Consider the following 16,237-nt stretch of genomic DNA (forward strand, 5'->3'; position numbering starts at 1 on the left):
ATTACGTACACTTATTAAATACATAAAAGAAAGCGTATATTTGTTTGACCAAAGAATAATAAATTCAAGGCAACACTTAAAGTGATTTGTGATTCTAACGTACCTAAGCATTTTAGCATAAAAATGAATAAAACAGCCGTCGATGGAAAATAAAAACATTGAATAAAACGCGAATTGGAGAAGTGAAAAAATGTTCATATGAAGAATTCGAAATTTGTACAAATATATGTACATATATAAAAGCATTTCGCACATAAAAATAAATAAGCAACATAAAAACATGATTTGAATAGTTCCTATATTGAAATTCTAAAGTGATTAAAGATCAGTGAAATACACTCAAAGTACTAGTCATCTTATTTTAAACTTTGCTCATGACTAAAAAAAATTATTCATTGATTTTAAAGTGATCCTTTTAAACTGTGTGTTAGGAAATAATGAATTCGATTTTCATTCCAATACGAATTCTTTCGAACAATTGGTGAAACTTTTGGAGATATACATATTTTGTCTCAACGATATTTAACTCCCGACTAATGGAAAGATCATATCTTGACATAATATTGGAATGTTTTTTTTCATTATTTTTTCGTTTACGGAAAGATCTTTAACATCCCTATAACTTACAGTGCTTTAAAAAAACTTGAGTTATAACCTTGAAATTAAGTGTTTTATGTTGTTTGAAAAAATGTTTTTAATATAGAGCTCAAAATAAGTTTCTTCAAATATATGTAGAATACTAATTGAAGTTTAATTTCTATATTTTTAGAATTATTTGATAGAAAGCAATGAATTTTCTTGTTATTAAAAGAAGTAAACTGTTTGATATACATAAGTATTTGTGAATGAACAATATTTTTAAAAGAGTAAATAACAATAAAAATAGTTTCAGTGAATTTTTATATTGCCAATTATATTAAAATAAAACTATAAAATGTCGAATAAAAATACAGCGGAATTTAAAAGTGGAAATAAGAACACCGATGAAGAAAGTTGTCAAAAGAAGGAGTTATTAGGAAATGTAGACTTCGATTTGGCACACGGAACGGATTCGGGGTTTCTTTCAGGACCACAAAACTCTTTCTTCCAAGAAGATGAAGAATGTAAACAAAGTTCTGCTGAAAACATTGGTAACAATTTGAATGCCCAAAATCCCAATATCGATAAATCAGTACACCGAGATGGGAATTTTGCTAATATTGGCGAACATTGTGAAAAAGCTGCTGAGGAATTATGTATTGTTGATTCGGGCTGCATTGAGGAAGAAGAATGTGAGTCCAACGATTTACATGCCGACACTGAGCCTCCTCATGCCATTGTACAGCCCAATACACGATCGCGACCACAAGTAAACCAAACAAGTGCATCTGAATTTACAAGTTCACAAGATAATAAAATGAAAACAAAGCAAGATGTCGATGCTCACATTTCAGAACGCTTTTCTAATCTTAGTTTACAACACGGCACAATAAATGACTTGGGCGCGTCTTGCAAAGATACTGCCGTGGACCCTGAACAAGCGAAACCAACAAAGGCATCGGCTGAACTCCTCAATAAATTGCCAGCATGGGAACAATACTACCAACAAAATGACGAAGGAGACACGTAAGTTCTAAATATAAAGTATACAAGCTTTATTTTCCCATAATCACGGCCGTTGAAAGAAACGCGGGGGGATATAGGATGCGAGTCCCTAATCCATCAATTGTTAAAAAAAATCTGCAAACAAAATTTTCAGAGCACTGTGCTTACCTGTGCTCCCGTACCGGGAGTAATTGTCTGCGATAACCCTTTCTATGTCTCCCCGCCAATAACAAGTTTTGTTAAATTATGTTAATGTTTCGTATTTATGAATTTAAGTCATTATTACTCAATTGGGTTAAAATTAAAATTTAATTTTTAAATCTTTTAAATAAAATATCACTGTTTTCATGTATTCTTAAAATGATTTTTTATTCAGTTATCTTCATTTGGCTTGCATATCGGGATACGACAATGTGGTAGCTGCTCTTTTCCGCCTCGCTATACATCCTTGTCTGTTGGACATAAAAAACGATTATGGACAAACTCCCTTACATCTAGCTGCGCTAACAAAACAGAGAAAAATTATGCGCATGCTATTGCTAGCTGGCGCCAAGGTATGTTTGATCTATGGAAAAGTTAGTATACGTTTATAATATTAATAGTCAATCAAGTATATGGTTTAGTAAATATGGGCTCTATTCTGTATTTGCAGCCAACCATACGCGACAACAACGGAAACACAGCCTTACATATTGCTTGTATGTCTGGCGATGAACAATGTGTGAATGCTTTAACTGTTCCATTTAGTGCTTCAGAGATCAATGAAGCTCACCGCCAGTTTGGTTACAGATCCAATGATAAGCGAGTTTCTTCACTTAGTTATGCATCTTTACCCACTGGTTTAGAAATTCGCAATTACAACGGTAAGTTATTTATTTAACTTTTGTTTTCGAATTTTGAATCTCTTTTTGACTATCATATGGTTCCTAAAGATAATTAAATATAGTCGTTTAGTGAGAATATATGATATATACAATGAATTCAAATAAATATTTCCGTATGAAAGGCAAATTATTTTAGTGCGACTATTTGCTTGATTAAAAAAAAAAGCCTTTCCAAAAATATAAAAATTGGCGACTGTCTCTGTTTCTCGGCTAGACAAGCGCGAAGACAACATAACGGTAACGAAAATAAGGAATTCTCAGCGTATATAGATATTTTTATTTATAGACGTAATATTTCGCTATGTTCATGTGTGTATGTGCATATTATGTGATATAAAATTAAACAGCCGTGGAAGCCATTGCCTTGAACAAAATTTACGTAAGCATATGTATGTACATAATTTCATTTACTTACACGTTTATATGAATTTATGTACATATGTATATTCAGAATATAATTACATAAATATGCACATACATTTAAGGTATACAAATTTCTTAATCTTTTATTCAGTAGAATACATACATATATATACATACATATAATATATAATTTGTATGTCCAATACGGCATTTCAGAACACGATAGATTTTTGGCGCATGCCGAAAGTACTGACGTCAATAAAAGTTTTTCCAAAGGAAAATTTTAATTTTTGCGCCCCTCAGTCGCAAAGTTTTTGCAAAGGTTGTAAATAATTGTGCCAACTCCGGTATGAGAAACCAAAATAAACTGACTAAGTTATGTAAGTTTGTATGTATGTGTGTATGGATTAAATATTTGGTTGACTCAGGTATTAGCTTGTTTTAGGTAAACCTGTTACATTATACACATTTATGTGTATATGTATGTATAGTATATCTGCACCAATAATACCGTTAATGTATTGATCGGTCAAGTGGAGCTATAAATAGCGCATGCCTTCAGTGAGGATACAAGGTACATTGCTCTATATATTTATTCATATGTACATAAGTATGTATGTATATTCATACATAAATTGTTTTCTTACATTTTTAGTATGATTGTTGCTATTGTCCCTAGAAGCAATATATGAATATGTCGTCAGAGGAACGGTTTTATAAACATATTGTTAATAAAAAAACTGAAGTTTTTATACACAAAAATAATATTTTAGCCATACAAATATTGAAAAAAAATTAAAAAGCCCAATTTGACTGTTAAATAAATTGATTTACTTTGCATCTTAAATCTTAACGCAATACACATGTATGTATGTACATATGTGCATAGGATGTAGTTCACATCGTTGTATTATATGCCGTTTTTTGAAGAACAAATGTAGTAAAAGGCGAGTAAAACAGACCGACCTAAACGCCGCAAGCTAAACGAAAGTGTGTTTCTTGTTTATTTATGTATGTACATATGTATATTTTTCGCGTTCTTTGCACAGACGTCAAATTGGCTGACACACAAAATTCTTCGTATATTTCGAGAAACTACCTCATTCGTAAAATTATATACAGAGATATTATATGTTCAAAATGTAAAATTGCGTGAACGTTTCAAGGAAAATATTTGTACACCAAGAGTATATTATTTGCATGACTTCTCTATAATAATTCACGTACTTTGATTTTTTTTGTAAGATATTGAAAGTGAGGTTATTTTACAATGTGCATATGCTTTTTCTACTTGACTTGAGGCAGTCAACAGGTGTCTGGTAATGCTTGATTCAACGCACATCCCCTTGTTATTTAATGCGCTCGGGGTGGACTTTCTTCGTTTTCTAGAAACTTTCCCCTCAATCGGAAGAACCCAAAGCTTTGTTTGTACTTACATTTGTATGTAATTACAGCTTAGTGATGTCTAATGCTGTTAGCATGTTTATCTACATTCATTACATTATGTATGATGAACACATGTAATATAAACTCGTATCCCCATTGGTTAGTATTTTGACCACAATGAAATCAAAGCTCATTGCAGTCGCCGCGTTTGATACGCTGCTAAATATAAAATATTTTGGGGTTTTCCCCAACACCAAATAACAAAAGCAAATGGCAACAGCATGATTAGGGCAAAATTCCAAACAACCGATTGTACAGAAGAGCAGCGAAAATGAAGCGAGACTAACAAATGACTGAAATATGGCTGAAGAAGTTAAACTTTCGAAAGCTGACGTTAAAAGCAACAAACTTTGGATGTACATATGTATGTACATACATATACGTTTGTATATACACACTACGTAAAACATATAACGGAATCATGTCTTGTGTTTTGGTATTTAGGGTATCACAGGATACCCCGCAAAAGGATATAAAATTAACTTTTCTGTTTTTCTGTCGAAAAGTCTTTTCAAAGGTGGTTATCAGCCTTTCGAAATCCCTGTCCGTTAGTTATATTTATCATAGACGTATTGGTAATGCTCGTTGTATTATTATCATCTGTCATAAAAGCTGTCCGATATGTGTCCAAAATCTTTTTGTAAATTGGTTGTGTTCACTTTGGAAAATACCCACTGATAAATCGTTTTATGCTTTCGTGCTTACCGCTGCCTTATTTGTAACCGTTGAAGTGTTTTACCGCATTTCAATATTGTTGTTAAGATTACTTGTGAATCGGGCTTGAATGTGCATTGATTAGATACGAAAACAACAGAATGTAATATTTAAAGTGAATCCGTATATGTATGCCTGTGTATACATAAATAACTGAAAGAATTATTGAATTTTGGTTACATAATTACTGTATACAAAATAAAAATTGATCTGTGCATTTTTATTTTACCACTGACTAGCGTTTACATCACCGGCCATCTGCTTGCTAGAGAGTCTCCGAAAACTCTTTTATTCGGTTGCGTTTCACATGATTTGGGTGTCACGAACAGGTTTTACTCTATCTGTTTATACCAAGCGTACAAAATGCCAGCTATGGAGGCTTTAATCAATTCAGCAATGAGGGCCTATGAAAAATTAACATTAAACAATGTAAAATTTTCACAGATTTTCAGAGTATATATTCAAACCTTCAAATTTAAAATTGAAGGCATCGACATTGGCATTGGCTACGGAAGTAAACTTCTTAGATAGGATCTAAGTAACTAGTGAAGTTACTAAACTATGTGCATTTCGAGTAAGTTTAGGTTATTTTTATGCTAAATCTCTTGAACTCTCTGAAAGAAATCAAAGTAATTTTTCACTTATGTAGTATCGTTTAACTGTTTTATTGGTGCACGTGTTACTTTCTCAGATTACTTTCGACCATTATCGGTTTCTTCGTCTTGTCTTATTTGGTTTTATTCGTTTTGAGGTTTTTTATAGCGGCATTTCGTTGAAAGTTGTCGCTGGGGTTTTCTGTTATTTCACCTGCTTTGCGCAAGCGTTTTTATGTTTTTATTACAGTTTCGCTACAATCGTCACATAACTGAAAGCAGTCACCAATTCACCGTGCGAATAGAGTTACATTGTTAAGTGTCAAATGCTTTTGTATTTCCTTCCTTCCAAATAGGCGGAAAACCCGCCTTTAGTTAGTGTTTGCGCTGTCTTAAATACCCTGCAGAAATAAACTACTTCTTAACTACCTTGCAACTAGTTTCAACCTCATAGTAGTTAATGAAATTAACTATGATTTATGGCAGGTAACTGCAAACATATTTGTGCTTATATTGAAATTGTTTTCCGAATGAGTAAAGCTTCATGCTTCTTGTTGTTAACTAATTCTTATCAAGATTGTAGGGGCCATTGGAAAAATGTTATTTCATTGAAAAACCCTATCGTACAAGTGTGTACATACAAGTGTATATTCATGCGTATGTTACGTATTGGGGAATTCAAAAAGATCTAAAACTTGGCGGTGACAGCTTACTCACTCGTATCTCTTATCTTCAATGCAAAATTGTTTCTGCTTATTATAAGTACGTTTGTGGTTGGTAATTCACAGTCCATTCATTTTCTCGGAGATTTACTTGAACTTCAGTTTCCCGACATGCTCCGACGATTCACATGAATCTACATCAAACCATTCAAATGTTTTTGATGAGTAATATTTATGGCAATATTACAATTTTGACTAATTGGTACACATACAAACATATAAACATAATATTATCAATATTGTAATTATAAATTATACGAAAACCGCATGTTTCTCGAAACTTGCAGGCGATACTGTAGGTAGGATAAGGAGAGCTGTTTACATACTTACATACATACATATGAATTTACGTATTCAAAGCAATATAAGATTTATTTTTGATGTTTTCTTTCAATCACTTGGAATTTGTAGGAAGAAATTCATTGTTAAGAATGCTAGTTCGGCTCTAATCGCTGCAAAGTAATTTCCGAGCTTACCAATGCCTGTTGATCTTGTCCATTAAATACATATGTATGTATGTACTTTGTGTATTATTCTAGTGCTTTTGACAGCTTTTTTTATACTAGATCGATTCGGCTACCACTTGCCCAGTAGAAAACCGCCTTGAGGACGAACACTTCATACTATCGTACTCATTCGGATTCCTACTGGGTTACTATCGTTGTCATATAACGATTATTAGCATTATTGTTTTGTTTTTGGCTTTGTTAATTTTAGCTTTTACGAACTTAACTCACATTTCTGTATGTAAAAGTATTGTTGCTTACTTGTGTACTTTATTATGGGAATTTCTCGGGTTTTTTCTGAACGCACACATAAGCGGCCCATAAGTGCACGGGCACGTTTGTTCGGCGTCATCGCTCGATTGCCATGGTTCACTGCTATCATGTTTATATGAATGTACATATATATATGTCTTTACTGTGTGGGTTAGTTGGTGTAGAGAAGTCTCAGTTCCGTCGTATGACTTCTGTATGAACATACATATGTACATATGTATATAAGTATAAGTATAAAAGTAAATTGAATTTATGAATGTACATATGAAATACTTGTTTCTGGCTTGAAATACCGTTGGCATTTTGTTTAGATTATTTCATAGTCAAAATGAGAGCTTAAAAGCACGACTAAGTACGCAGTCCTGAGCTAAGAGCTTAATTTGTTACTTTGTTCACACACGAAGGATTTAGTTGCCGGGTATCGCATTTTGCCCGATTCAGTTGCCTTTAATGAGCAACAAATGATTTCACGTCTGCACCCACACTTATTGTATCAGCGGTTTAAAAAAAGAAGGTTACCAATCTCACAACATTCATTCATAAATTAAGTATGATGTTTTTTGGTGCGCAAAGCGCCGAAACCGAAAGCTGCTTTCGACAGCACGAAAAGGAGCTACCTTTATGCCGCGATGTCTGAATTTGGTATCCCCGCAAAACTAATACGGCTGTGTAAACTGACGTTGAGTAACACCAAAAGCTCCGTCAGGATCGTCAAGGACCTTTCCGAGCCGTTCGATACCAAACGAGGTTTCAGACAAGGCGACTCCCTATCCTGCGACTTCTTCAACCTGCTTCTGGAGAAAATAGTTCGAGCTGCAGAACTAAATAGAGAAGGTACCATCTTCTATAAGAGTGTACAGCTGCTGTCGTATGCCGATGATATTGATATCATCGGCCTCAACACCCGCGCCGTTAGTTCCGCTTTCTCCAGGCTGGACAAGGAAGCACAGAAAATGGGTCTGGCAGTGAACGAGGGCAAAACGAAATATCTCCTGTCATCAAACAAACAGTCGTCGCACTCGCGACTTGGCTATCACGTCACTGTTGACAGTCATAACTTTGAAGTTGTAGATAATTTCGTCTATTTAGGAACCAGCATTAACACCACCAACAATGTCAGCCTGGAAATCCAACGCAGGATTGCTCTTGCCAACAGGTGCTACTTCGGACTGAGTAGGCAATTGAAAAGTAAAGTCCTCTCTCGACGAACAAAAGCTAAACTCTATAAGTCGCTCATAATTCCCGTCCTGCTATATGGTGCAGAGGCTTGGGCGATGACAACAACCGATGAGTCGACGTTACGAGTTTTCGAAAGAAAAATTCTGCGAAAGATTTATGGTCCTTTGCGCATTGGCCACGGCGAATATCGCATTCGATGGAACGATGAGCTGTACGAGATATACGACGACATTGACATAGTTCAGCGAATTAAAAGACAGCGGCTACGCTGGCTAGGTCATGTTGTCCGGATGGATGAAAACAGCTCTGAAAGTATTCGACGCAGGACCCGCCGGGGGAAGCAGAGGAAGAGGAAGACCTCCACTCCGTTGGAAGGACCAATTGGCGCCATGTAGCGAAAAGAAGAAACGACTGGCGCGCTGTTGTTAACTCGGCTATAATCGCGTAAGCGGTGTCTACGCGAATTAAGAAGAAGAAGAAAGCGCCGAAACCAAAAGTCTACATACGCATATACATATGTATGCATATGTTACAGGTATATGTATGTACATATATATTATAAACAGATGTGTGTACATATGTTTATTACATATATAAAACTACATAGTATATAACAAATACATACTTAAATTGTATTTTTGGTTTAAAATTTGCTAGAATAACGAAAACCATTATTTGCAATATATGAATATCGGGGTAATTCGTAAACCAATTTCACACTTTCGGCATTAAACTTCAGTACATCCAATACTTTATGGTCACTTGATATCTTACATGCCGTACCTATCTCCTTAGGCTACTCAAGTTATCGCTTGCACAAACGGTCGAACGGACAGCCACTCGGCATCCAACTCGTCTCATCCTCCTGATCATTTATTTATACCTAATTTTTTTTTATCAAACTGGATTACACTCTGTGCGACATGTTGAGAAAGTATTGAAATAAAATGACTGTTATGTATAATGTGGAAATATTTCGAACTTCATTTGTTTTGCATCGACTGCTATCTTATAGTATATTAAATATTGAATATATCTATTTTGTTGCTTTTAGGCGAATATTGTGTTCATTTGGCTGCCGAAGGAGGCCATTTACAAATATTAAAAACTTTAGTACAGTCTGGAGCGGACATCAATGCCAGAGTAAGACTTTTATAAGACATACATATACATAATTCCATATGGAATCATTTTCTAATATACATACATATATATTTATTTGTTTGCAGGAAGGAAAAGGTGGATACACACCTCTACATATTTCCATTGAAAAGGGTAATGAGGAGTTATTCAATTTCCTCCTGGATGATTGTAAGCCGAATTTGGAAACAACCACTTTCGGACGGCTGACTGCATATCAACTAACATGCATTCTGAAGAGGTCACAAATGCAAAGCAGTTTAGAAAAATATGGCGCAGAGCCATTATCACCACCGGAAAGCGAATATGAAAGCAGCGACGACGAATCGGATTTTGAAGAATCTAAGGTGAGATAGAAATCCTAAATGAAAGGTGATAGCCAATGCAAGATGAATGAAGATCCGAATAATTGATCAGATCAACTTAAATAAGTTACAAGAAGAGATACACAATCAAATTTGTGTTCAGTTTCCTACATCGTTTGTAATGCGTAGAAACCAAATAAAAAAATAATCAGAACTAGATTCAAAACTAATTATATTTTTATAAAAAAAAGTAAAAACATAAAAAAAATAAATAAATATATCTAACTGGAATTGTATATATGTATGTAAATTCAAATACTTTTGAAGTGACAAAACAAAAGTTTATTTTTAAATAATTTCTTTAGTTACGTTTGATTTCTTTGGCTTAGTTTTTCATTTTTGATTTGCTGATTTTCAGTTGTTACGTTGGAGTTTATTTTATTTTTATTTTCAGAACTATGAAAGATTCGTCGAGCCGGGATACTTCGGAGGCAATGTCATGGCAGTCATGTAAAAACAAAGAACCGCCTTGTTTGGCGTGTTCTTTTCGTTTAAGAGAGTACCTAAATACACTCGATGTACTTAAGTTTATTAACAATATAAGGATACGAATTCATAAATGCCGAACGAAATTTAGAAAATTATAAGCATATCTTTACCGTTAAGTAGTTAAAGAATTGGTTTATAAAATCTCGATATTCTTCTAATTAATGTATAAATTATTATAATTTTCATGTACGTATTTTACAATAACTGTGACATGACTGTGACTAAGTATTTACTATATAGTAAAACATATGAAAAACAACCAATATCTTCATATAAAGGGACCTAAAACAATAAAATAATAATATATGTATGTATGTATATGTTGCTAACGCAACAATCGAAAACTGAAATGGTTTTAATCTATACTTTTGGGAAGAAACTGATTCAAACTTCGAGTTTCTTGATTCTCCTTTGAGGTTAGGAAGTTGAAGTTGGGTCATGGTTGGTCATGAAATAGTGACACCTCAAAATGTAAGCCGCATTCTCTACATGTAGTATGTATGCATACACAATTCTTATTTGTTCGTTTTGTTTTTGGAAATTTATTTAGAAATATTTACTTCATTAATGAATAATTATGACATTTCGATGCTTTGAGAATGCTTTCAAGCCCCGAGAGAGTTTCGAGCATATACATAATATATATATGTATATATCGATGCGATGGCGTTTATGTATGTGAGTGTATTATTTTATATTTAAATATTTCATTTTACTATGTACTGCCCTTAAGCATCTGCCAAGTGCATCCGATCTATCCAAAGCCAATAAATAATGGCGATCAGCTGCATATGTGGACGTTCCAGTATTTATTCGTATTTATCAAAATAACGTTTTTTTAGATCTGGCGGATACGTAACATAGATGTAATGCTCATTTTGGCCTATGTCATTCTGCATAAATTCTTGAATAGATGATGAAGCGCGTAGTGAATGCTGAGAGGCGCCGCTATTCCGATGATGAGAGGTTAACGGCCGTGGGTGGGTATTGTAATGCCGTCCTCCTCCCGCAGCCACACCCATGCTCGGTTCGCTATCCAACGCTGTGACACCGGATGTCCCCAGACCTGCAGTGCTCGCGGACTTTGGTGCACCGCCGGAACTGTTCATCGTCTTGCCACCTACAGTTGTAACCGCTGTTGTGGCAATAGGTCTACTTGTATAGTCGCGTCGGTCTAAAATGTCCTGTTGGTAAACGTGACTCTGCGTCGGTGCATGTCGATGGTGTGGTGTCCCAGCCATGTCGGCCACCGTTGAAGTGCTCTGAGTATGGGCCTCGGTCCTGTATCGTCTTGGACTGTGGCGATAATCGTATTGAAGTGGTTCGGGGTATAATTCGTGGACCGACTGTTGGTAATAGTATGGCTGAGCCACGTTTTGCCGCATGCCACTGTACATACCGGTAGAGGTCATTGCCTGGTGCTGCTGCTGCTGCTGTTGGTGCGGGTGTTTTATTGCGCCTGATTGCTGATACCGTTGGTACATGTAATCGTGCTGATTTGCATTGATTGTCGTCTCTTCGGAACTGAAATAGACAACTTTTGCTTAATCAAAAAGCATTCAAGAATAGTGTGTTGCTTGACTTAAAACTACATCACTTGTCGTCGGTGATGTGAGTAGACGCATTAATTACTTACTCAAATAATATCCAAATAATGTAGTAGCAAAAGCATACTCCAGTCGATAAAACGAAGATGAGTATTAACGTCAACCCCCAAGGAAATGTGCGGGACTCAAGCGGACCATCCTCCCAATAGCGTTCGCATGATAAATACCAACAAACAGCTCTATTCATTTCCTCTGTAATAGATGTTATAGAAATATTATATCATGCACTATAGATTAATAAATAATTTAGACAACCTTCCATTTCTTTAAACATCTGATCCGTCATAGTCAGCAGAAGGCCAGAGATGCAACTGCGAACTAAAAACTCGCATTGCAATTTCAGTTTGTTAAGTTCCTCGGCCTTGCAACTGGAGCGTGTCTTCTGCATGTTTCCATTCTCGTTTTTGGGCTTGCTGCTATTGTCAGGTTGATTTGGACTTCCTTCATCTGCCTCATTGTGATCTTCTTGTACCTTTGATCCTTTCTTTTTGGCTTTCTGGCTTCGAGGGTGTGGTGGCGGTTGTGTATTGGCAGCCTTGTTGTGATCCGCAGATGTAGAACTTCCTGTTGAATGTTCACCGTCAGCATGTCCCTTTTTCATATTTTTTATTGGTTCATTGGCAATGATGGTGGTCGTCTTCTTGCTCTTTTCAGCAATAATTATATTTTCGACTATGTTTTTTGGACAGGAAGTTTGATAGGGATTTCGGATGGGTTACCAATTGAGTGTAGGATCTACATACATATACATATGTATGTATGCACTATAACTTACCCGTGTCCTTAAATTTATTCTGACCAATTTTGTCTTGACATAATTGACGAGTTTGTACTTTAGACGCTCGTGTACCGCCTATAGATGAAGTTCTACGAGGTAAAAATAAAACTTTTAATACTCATAATTTTGAAAACAATTTATTAATTTTACCTTAGAGGTATTAAACTCAAATATGGCGTATTCGCTTTAGCTAATGCCGAATTCTGACCCAGAGAATCGCCCCAAACTTCGATATCAGTGACGACATGCTGGTCGCTGGTGGTCAAGCTGGATGACTCCTCTGTTTGGAATACCTCGCATCGCATTATATCACAAAAATCGGCCAAGCAGACAGCATCCTCGGCCTAATTATAGGAATGTAATTATGTAAACAACGATATTCATATATACATATGAAGGCTCTAGCTGTTTTCCAAACCTCATTAATGATACTTTTGTGACGCGTCTCAAAGTGTAAATCCAAAAATCTTTCTTGATAGAAGCTTTTACCACACAGGCGACATGTCCACTGGGTTGGTCGGTCTCGTTTTTTGGCATCTTGGCATGGAGCAAAAACATCGCGCAGCGGATGTAACGGACATTCTAATGGTAATTTCGCCTAAAAGTAGATAATCTCAGCAACCGTGTTCATATGGTTCTAAATGTACTCACCGAATATTTATCCAATATGGGTGTCCACTTTGAACGCACTATTTTGCGTACTAAGCGACTGCTATCTTTGGAGCAAAGTAACTTTATTATTTGTGTTTGAGGCCATGGTATAAGCAGTAAAAAATAAATTAAAGTTATCTGCAAGAAAAGTGTGGATTAGCAATTAGTCCATAGCTTAATACAACTAACTACAACTAAGCTGAAAGCATTATGTTATTTTACTCGTAAAGTGGTGAGGACACCTTCAGTTAGTAAAAAGTAAGGATTATTCCAAAACTATTTCCCACAGATTGAATTCAGTTTTAATGTTTCTCTGTTTTTGACACATACGGCATATGTACATATGTATGTATATGGAAATGATAATGTAACATCGTTACGTACATATGTACACAATGCTGAGCCGGTTGTCAGTAATTTTTAGGTCACTGACGGTTGAAAAACAAGAGAAAATCGATAGCTTAGTGGAGGGCGCCGCTGCCAGAAATAATAAACTAATAACAGAGCTTGCTGTAGTGTGAAAATGTAGAGGAAAAGGTGGAATATACATATGTCTATTTTATTATCTCACAGTTTGAGATGCTATAATTTCAATTGTCCATATTTACATACGTATATAAATACTCTATGTATTGATTCATATATGTATGTATGTATGTATACATATATCACTTACCTCTATATTAAAATATTTACGCGACATTCATAAGAATCACTTCACAAATTTTGGCAGAAAATATGAAATGGTTGAAGTTTTTCAACTAACGGTATGGATAAACCGTTCAGCTACATATTGTAAAAAAAACAATTTTAAGTAATTTTGGAAACTTTTCAAATGTAATATAACTCACTCCACTAGTGAACCATTTCAAAAATAAAATCGCACTTAAATAAATATATCGAACATTTTCCCCGGTTACATTAAGTCACAACGCGTTTGCACCACAAGACGTGCTTTCATGTTCTAGATACTGGTTGTTCGAAATTCGATTATCCTTTTCCTTTTGCCCTGTAAGTGTATAGGTATTCGTTGTTGGCGACAGTGTTGCTAACATTACAAAATCTCCCCTATCCTGCACTTTGTTTCTTTTCTGCCGGAAACCGTGTTGCATTTAATGTTGACGTTTAAATACGTAGATATGTATACACCGAGTTATCTTGTAAATTAATTTTCCAGATACAATTTTTTATATTTACTACCATCGCAAGCATACATTTAGGAGCATAATTAAATGTGTAGATAAAAATTATATGTAGAAGATTGCATTTTCTTTTACTTACCGTTTATATTATTAAAACAACCATTTAAACAAAAATGTTATATTTCGTCGCATGTAGCATCATTTGGTATTTTGTAATAACTTAAAATTTAATTTAATTATTTCAATTGAATCTATTTAACCCGACGGTAAAAAATAACTTAATTTTAAAGTTCAAAATATATGTATGTTACAATTTAAATATTACTAGTTCACTTGTCTAAAAAAATTTTAGACAAGAAATTCTTTAAATAACTAAAAATTATCAGTGAATTAATTTCACAGCCCGTTGTACACCCTGTTAATGGACGCCTGATCAAGTATTTTTTTAAGATCTAAAAAAAAGTATTTATGTATATATGAACATATGTATGTATATTAGGTAGACGTACAAAATTTTAAATTTTATACGCCCTTTAATTTCGAAGAAATGTTATTTTTAAAACACCTACCTTCTTTTTCGGCATCGGTCAACTCCTTTTTTGGAAACTCCACATCGAATGTAATATAAAGATTGCCTTGCAAATTATTATTTTCATAATTTGGCATACCTTCACCCTTCTTACGAATCCGTGCACCTGGCCACGTTATTTTTTCTCGAGTAATGCTCACAGCGTGTCCATCCAAATGTGTGATGTTCATAGTAAATCCAATAAGTGCATCCTTAATTAAAGAAACATTTATTATAAATTATGTAAATGGATGGGTCAATATAATTGCAAACCTACCTGTAAACTTATTGTAACGTTTGTGTACAAATCATCGCCTTTTCTTTGGAAACTCTTATGCGGAGTTTGCATAATTTTAATTATAAGATCACCGGGCTCACCATCCAAGTGGGGCTCACCTTCGGCAACAAAACGTGTTTCTTGTCCATCTACCATACCTGCTTCAACTTCAACTTCTAATGTACGCTCCTCATTGACAAGTTTAACGTTTGGACATTCATCACAAACCGTTTGCTGTATCATTTGGAATCGTCCGGGACCCAAATTACGAGTTACCATTTCTTGACGGCAGTTACACTTACGTGTACCGGTAGCCGGTTTTAGCACCGGCTTGTTTCTAACAATTTCTACAAAGTTGCCAGAATACAACTCTTCCAAAGTCACATATAAGTTCATTACAATATTGGCTCCGCGAGCAGTTTGATGTTCATGTGGATCACCGTTACCAAAGTGAAAACCAAAATCACCAAAGAAACTGGCGAAAGGGTCGGCTCCATGATCCATCATCCCATCTTTTTTAAGACATTCCTCGCCACATCGATCATATGTTTTTCTTTTGTCCGGATCGGATAGTACTTCATATGCCGCACCCAAATCTTGAAATTTCTCTGAAGCTGAGGGATCATCCTTGTTTTTGTCTGGATGCAGTTCTTTTGCAAGTTTTCTGTATGCTTTTTTAATTTCATTTGTTGAGGCCGACTTTTTTACATTAAGAATTTTGTAGAAATCTCGACCCGCAAAGGCGACACTTAACAGGCAAAATGCAATTTGCACCAGCAAGATAAAGGCTAAAGTTCTCATCGTTGTAATTTTTAGTACTCACTTATTTAATGTAGTTATTTATTTTCATAATTTATAAGATTTGATTTAATTCTTATCTTCGAACTTTGCTGGCAAATGTGCGAATTATATTGATACACTAACAATACTTTTGTGTGCGTGTTCGTGGTTAGCGC

At 35.0% G+C, this 16,237-nt stretch overlaps 3 protein-coding genes across 5 annotated transcripts; 1 reads left to right on the top strand and 2 right to left on the bottom strand.

The window, feature by feature from the left end:
* The first annotated feature begins 858 nt into the window (after positions 1 to 858).
* On the top strand, positions 859 to 10,633 carry LOC120767232 (NF-kappa-B inhibitor cactus-like). Its single transcript, XM_040093061.1, has 6 exons — positions 859 to 1,605; positions 1,961 to 2,138; positions 2,237 to 2,447; positions 9,319 to 9,407; positions 9,494 to 9,751; positions 10,164 to 10,633. The coding sequence occupies exons 1-6, from the start codon at positions 935 to 937 to the stop codon at positions 10,221 to 10,223; spliced, it is 1,467 nt and encodes a 488-aa protein (XP_039948995.1). The 5' UTR covers positions 859 to 934; the 3' UTR covers positions 10,224 to 10,633.
* Positions 10,634 to 10,730: 97 nt separating this feature from the next.
* Positions 10,731 to 14,473, bottom strand: LOC120767231. 3 transcript variants are annotated; one of them, XM_040093058.1, is made up of 9 exons: positions 14,146 to 14,468; positions 13,971 to 14,080; positions 13,295 to 13,432; positions 13,062 to 13,241; positions 12,794 to 12,987; positions 12,641 to 12,732; positions 12,121 to 12,537; positions 11,895 to 12,057; positions 10,731 to 11,782 (listed from the first exon to the last, which is right to left on the bottom strand). In XM_040093058.1, the coding sequence occupies exons 2-9, from the start codon at positions 13,995 to 13,997 to the stop codon at positions 11,068 to 11,070; spliced, it is 1,926 nt and encodes a 641-aa protein (XP_039948992.1). In that variant the 5' UTR covers positions 13,998 to 14,080; positions 14,146 to 14,468; the 3' UTR covers positions 10,731 to 11,067. The 3 variants fall into 3 exon arrangements, with proteins under 3 accessions (XP_039948992.1, XP_039948993.1, XP_039948994.1); XM_040093059.1 differs by having other exon boundaries at positions 12,121 to 12,429; positions 14,146 to 14,467; XM_040093060.1 differs by having other exon boundaries at positions 11,321 to 11,795; positions 14,146 to 14,473.
* A 139-nt stretch (positions 14,474 to 14,612) lies between these two features.
* LOC120767233 (dnaJ homolog shv) lies at positions 14,613 to 16,237 on the bottom strand. The gene is made up of 3 exons (XM_040093062.1): positions 15,282 to 16,237; positions 15,006 to 15,216; positions 14,613 to 14,888 (listed from the first exon to the last, which is right to left on the bottom strand). The coding sequence occupies exons 1-3, from the start codon at positions 16,080 to 16,082 to the stop codon at positions 14,833 to 14,835; spliced, it is 1,068 nt and encodes a 355-aa protein (XP_039948996.1). The 5' UTR covers positions 16,083 to 16,237; the 3' UTR covers positions 14,613 to 14,832.

This window comes from Bactrocera tryoni, chromosome 2, assembly GCF_016617805.1.
Source record: "Bactrocera tryoni isolate S06 chromosome 2, CSIRO_BtryS06_freeze2, whole genome shotgun sequence".
NCBI lineage: Eukaryota > Metazoa > Arthropoda > Insecta > Diptera > Tephritidae > Bactrocera > Bactrocera tryoni.

What these genes read in the sequence shown, in the direction of transcription:
- LOC120767231 (XM_040093058.1), bottom strand. Translation starts at nt 13,997, where the DNA reads ATGTCGCGTAAATATTTTAATATAGAG. An exon ending in ACAAAAGTATCATTAATGAG is followed by an intron (nt 12,988 to 13,061) that starts GTTTGGAAAACA and finishes TCCTATAATTAG; the next exon opens with GCCGAGGATGCTGTCTGCTT. An exon ending in TTGAGTTTAATACCTCTAAG is followed by an intron (nt 12,733 to 12,793) that starts GTAAAATTAATA and finishes TTTACCTCGTAG; the next exon opens with AACTTCATCTATAGGCGGTA.
- LOC120767232 (XM_040093061.1), top strand. Translation starts at nt 935, where the DNA reads ATGTCGAATAAAAATACAGCGGAATTTAAAAGTGGAAATAAGAACACC. An exon ending in AGAAATTCGCAATTACAACG is followed by an intron (nt 2,448 to 9,318) that starts GTAAGTTATTTA and finishes TGTTGCTTTTAG; the next exon opens with GCGAATATTGTGTTCATTTG. An exon ending in CGGATTTTGAAGAATCTAAG is followed by an intron (nt 9,752 to 10,163) that starts GTGAGATAGAAA and finishes TTTTATTTTCAG; the next exon opens with AACTATGAAAGATTCGTCGA.
- LOC120767233 (XM_040093062.1), bottom strand. Translation starts at nt 16,082, where the DNA reads ATGAGAACTTTAGCCTTTATCTTGCTGGTGCAAATTGCATTTTGCCTG. An exon ending in ACGTTACAATAAGTTTACAG is followed by an intron (nt 15,217 to 15,281) that starts GTAGGTTTGCAA and finishes TCTTTAATTAAG; the next exon opens with GATGCACTTATTGGATTTAC. An exon ending in GACCGATGCCGAAAAAGAAG is followed by an intron (nt 14,889 to 15,005) that starts GTAGGTGTTTTA and finishes ACTTTTTTTTAG; the next exon opens with ATCTTAAAAAAATACTTGAT.